The sequence below is a fragment of the Solea senegalensis genome, linkage group LG14 (assembly GCF_019176455.1).
Source record: "Solea senegalensis isolate Sse05_10M linkage group LG14, IFAPA_SoseM_1, whole genome shotgun sequence".
Taxonomy (NCBI): Eukaryota; Metazoa; Chordata; class Actinopteri; order Pleuronectiformes; family Soleidae; genus Solea; species Solea senegalensis.
This window is the reverse complement of record NC_058034.1, coordinates 25,089,374-25,093,102: the sequence shown is the minus strand read 5'-3', so window position 1 is coordinate 25,093,102 and position 3,729 is coordinate 25,089,374. Positions and strand designations below refer to the sequence as shown.

Sequence of the window (3,729 nt, the reverse complement as noted above, 5' to 3'; positions counted from 1 at the left end):
CCAGTGGTTACAACAAGGAGTTACACAATAAACAACAAACCACACACAGTTACTAAACATCATTAACACCATCAAACCATAAAATGAATCAAACAGTTCAAGGTAACACATACTTGTAAAGTAACATATCAAACTGATCAAACTAAGAATGATATCAGAATGATTATACTTGCTATTCTATTCTAAGTAAAAACATCAAATCAACTAAATCAGTCATCAAAGTAAAGAATCTGAACAGCATAACAACAAAAACATCACACCAGCCGGTGTAAGATGTTACATCATCATCAAGGATTTCTGGTGAAAGTTACTAACAAAGACGTTTTTCCCCAAAAAGAAAAAAGAAATGAAGAAAATCACTAAAAACTAATGTTTTTGTTTCAAACAAACAACAACTCCCATAGTATCATCATCATCATCATTGGTCACAGAAAAAAACAAAAACAATCAACTAACCCATGTTGGTCAACCCTACAAAAGACTGTCCTACAGTGTGTGTGGCTGTTTATTGGCCGGGCAGCGCATGTGCTGAGCGTGATCATGTGACATCTGACATCACTCTTTGGGTCGTATCTTCATTTCGATTGACTTCAGAGAATATTGAAATCCTCTCCAAGTCTTCCAGTTGATTCCGATCCCGTAGGGTGAGGTGCCGCCTGGATAGTAGCCACCGTTAGGATTAGCAGCGTGACAGCCGTTGTACCACCATCCTCCATGGTAGACCTCAGCACAGTTTAGTCCTACATCGCGGTCCTGGTCCTTGTCAAATGTGGAAAACTTCATACCATCATGGTCAGCAAATGAGTCTCCTGAATAAAAAAGAAAAAATAATGACTTCATACCACAGAAGTTGTCACACTTATACTTATAATACTGCCCCTGGTGCTTTTCATGAGAATGAAACCAGCCGGAGCAGACAGTCTTCCAGTCCAGATATTTCTACCCACACATTGGATTCACATTTTGACATGAGGACATTTTATGGCAGTGATCCACATCTGTTGTCTCACAGGATCTTTGGTGATCTGATCTGGGCAACAACAAGATATACTAGGACTAAGACTCACCAGCAGCAGGTCCACGTGTTCCACTTCTGAATCCACCGACTTGAAGCTTGTAGCCATCTTCCTCTGGACCCACAGAGAAGGTGGAATAATAGACGTGGGTCTTGTTGCCCTCAAAGTCCTCCATGACTACCTTCAGTTCATAGCTCTTCCTCTGAGTCAGGACATGGATGTTCTCCAGCCCTGGAGGACAAGGTTGATACGCAGGGACAGTCAAAGACAGAGAGATTGACTCGGGTCATTTGATGAGAGCTGTGATGAAGCGATTAAGTCTCAACTCTTACCCAGCCAGAATCCTCCTGATGGTTTTCCAAATCCAGCTCTGTACTGGTCCCATCCACGATAAAAGTCCACGGTGCCAATTATTCTTCTCTGAATCACCTGCAATAGATTTCAGTGTGAGGTGGAAGTTCTCCAATCTCGTCTGACCTACCATCTGTCTACCTGTCTGTCTACCTGTCTGTCTACCAACCAACCACATTTGGAGAAAGTGCTTGATGGATTTGTGGACATATCCACCACATTCACAAGAATGGAGCAGATGGTAAAAAGTGTGTGGAACAGAGAAGCATGACATTAGACGAGCAGCACTTCAGTGATAGAAGAACAGAACAACAATGTCAATATGCAAATGACGATGGACATATACGTACAGTCCATCTCACACTTTGCTCTTCGGAGCCCATGTCACAGTAGACCTGGACACGTCCTGCTGTGTGGATGGAGTACACACCACTGTGTACAGGGTCTACATTGTACACGTCAGTGCAGTCGCCTGGAGACGACACCGGTGCACAGATGGCTGCTGGGATCAGAGCAAGTAAAAGAATAAAACCCTGAAAAAGACAAAAAAAAACAGGAATGAAACTCTTTGTACGAGTGTCTTGACTCAGGCAGGCATCAGAACATTAAAGTCATAGACTATTCAAACACACAGCATACAGAAAAACCTCTACAGACTCCAAACTCACCATCATTGCTCTGAAGTGGTCATTCAGGGGTGATCAGGATCAGGATTATCTCCGAGCCGCCTGGTGCTGCACTTGACTCCTGTCCTCGATGTATCTGCTGTCGCGATGCTGTGATCTTCTCCCTCTCTGGAGTCAGTCAGTCATCAGTGGCTCACAACTGACTCACAATGATAGTCATTATTAATATTATTGTTATCTTTGTCCCCGCCCCCTCTCGCACCGCCCCTGTTCCTCTGGTTAGAACAATCTCTGGCCCTTTGCCACCACATTCAGAGCCTGCGTCAATGTCAGGGGAGGTGAGTTCTCTCTTTGTAGCTGAGTGTTGCACGATGTTACCAAGTTTCTCGTCTTGTATCTTTACTTTATGAACTGTTATTTTGAACGGTGATGCTGTGAAGACATGAAGTATTTTTTCAGATAAGACACCCATGTCTTTCGTCTCAGTGACTCAAGTCCAAGGTTGTGTTCATGAATGCACACAAAGCAGCTTTTAGCTTGAGTTTATATATATATATGTATGCATATATATATATACATACACATATATACAAATATGTACTTTTATTGTTTGTTTTGCACCTTACATCACCTTTTTACACCCACATCTGTCACTGGTGGTGACTCAACTGAGTTAGAAATGAATCAAGCATAACATTCAACCATTAAAACTACATTTTTACTAGAAGTAAATCATGATAGTTTGACTTCTTCATCAAGAAATCATAATGTGGTTCACTCTTGCTTCAGGGTACATTTGAAAGTTCACGGATAACAATAATAATCATATTTTAGTATTAAAAACATCATTCCTGTTAAAAAGTAACTTTGGGACGGAAGTTAAAAATTGTAATTAGTTCATTTAGATAAACCTTCTAAGTTGCAAACTTTATTTTTTAAGTTGTGATCAAATAATAATGTTGGTAATTAGATCAAATTAATTTTGTATATAATTTATACTCAAATTTCATTGTTGGTGGGTTTAAAACCTTGAAAAAATTCAAGTCATTAAAAAACTTAGTTTAATAACTTAATTATTCTCAACATTGACTTGACAAGTTGAAGTTCCCTGTTCTGCCCACACAACGTGCCTGGACTAGATATACAATGAATTTTCTATATATTTAAAGTTAGTTAAATATTATTCTAATAGTTCTACTGAAGTATTGGGTTTACATTTGTTTCAGTGACTTTCATTCAAATAAAGCCTGTGTGCCCAGCAAGAGAGAGCTGTTGGGAAAAGGATTATTCTGGTAATAGTGAAGTATGGTGCTGTTGTGAGCTTGTGGCTATCAGTGGCTTATTTGATCTCAGACTCACAGCCTGTGAGACCCGAGGTTAAAATGAAAATGTACTTCATACCACATCAGCATGGTAAATGACTGTTCATAGCAATGTTTACTGGTTCAGTTATTTTATGCAACCTGAAAAGCATCAAGAAAAGCATCAAGATGTACAAACTGAAGGTCAATTGTAAAACATGGAAGATTATAATTCTCTCTTTTTTGTGAAGAGTTTGAGACCAGCTTTCCATGGAGACAGTGATTTTGACTTATTTAAGATGTTTAAGGAATACATAACACAGAAGGATTACATAATGCTTTTGTCACTGAGGAGAAGTTGACATTTTTTCTGATTCCCCTCTGAATCATTGCACCCAAGGATGAACCAGACTTGTGCAAGTCCACAATCCTCTT

The 3,729-nt window shown here is 39.7% G+C and overlaps 1 protein-coding gene across 1 annotated transcript; it reads right to left on the bottom strand.

The window, feature by feature from the left end:
• Positions 1-422: 422 nt before the first annotated feature.
• On the bottom strand, positions 423-2,134 carry LOC122781148 (microfibril-associated glycoprotein 4-like). Its single transcript, XM_044044680.1, has 5 exons — positions 2,036-2,134; positions 1,718-1,900; positions 1,349-1,445; positions 1,068-1,247; positions 423-809 (listed from the first exon to the last, which is right to left on the bottom strand). The coding sequence occupies exons 1-5, from the start codon at positions 2,039-2,041 to the stop codon at positions 556-558; spliced, it is 720 nt and encodes a 239-aa protein (XP_043900615.1). The 5' UTR covers positions 2,042-2,134; the 3' UTR covers positions 423-555.
• Positions 2,135-3,729: the final 1,595 nt, after the last annotated feature.

Bases quoted from the DNA above. Each gene is read 5' to 3' on its own strand.
- LOC122781148 (XM_044044680.1), bottom strand. The intron at 1,248-1,348 runs GTAAGAGTTGAG...CTTGTCCTCCAG, and splicing joins ATCAGGAGGATTCTGGCTGG to GGCTGGAGAACATCCATGTC. The intron at 810-1,067 runs GTGAGTCTTAGT...TTTTTTATTCAG, and splicing joins AACACGTGGACCTGCTGCTG to GAGACTCATTTGCTGACCAT.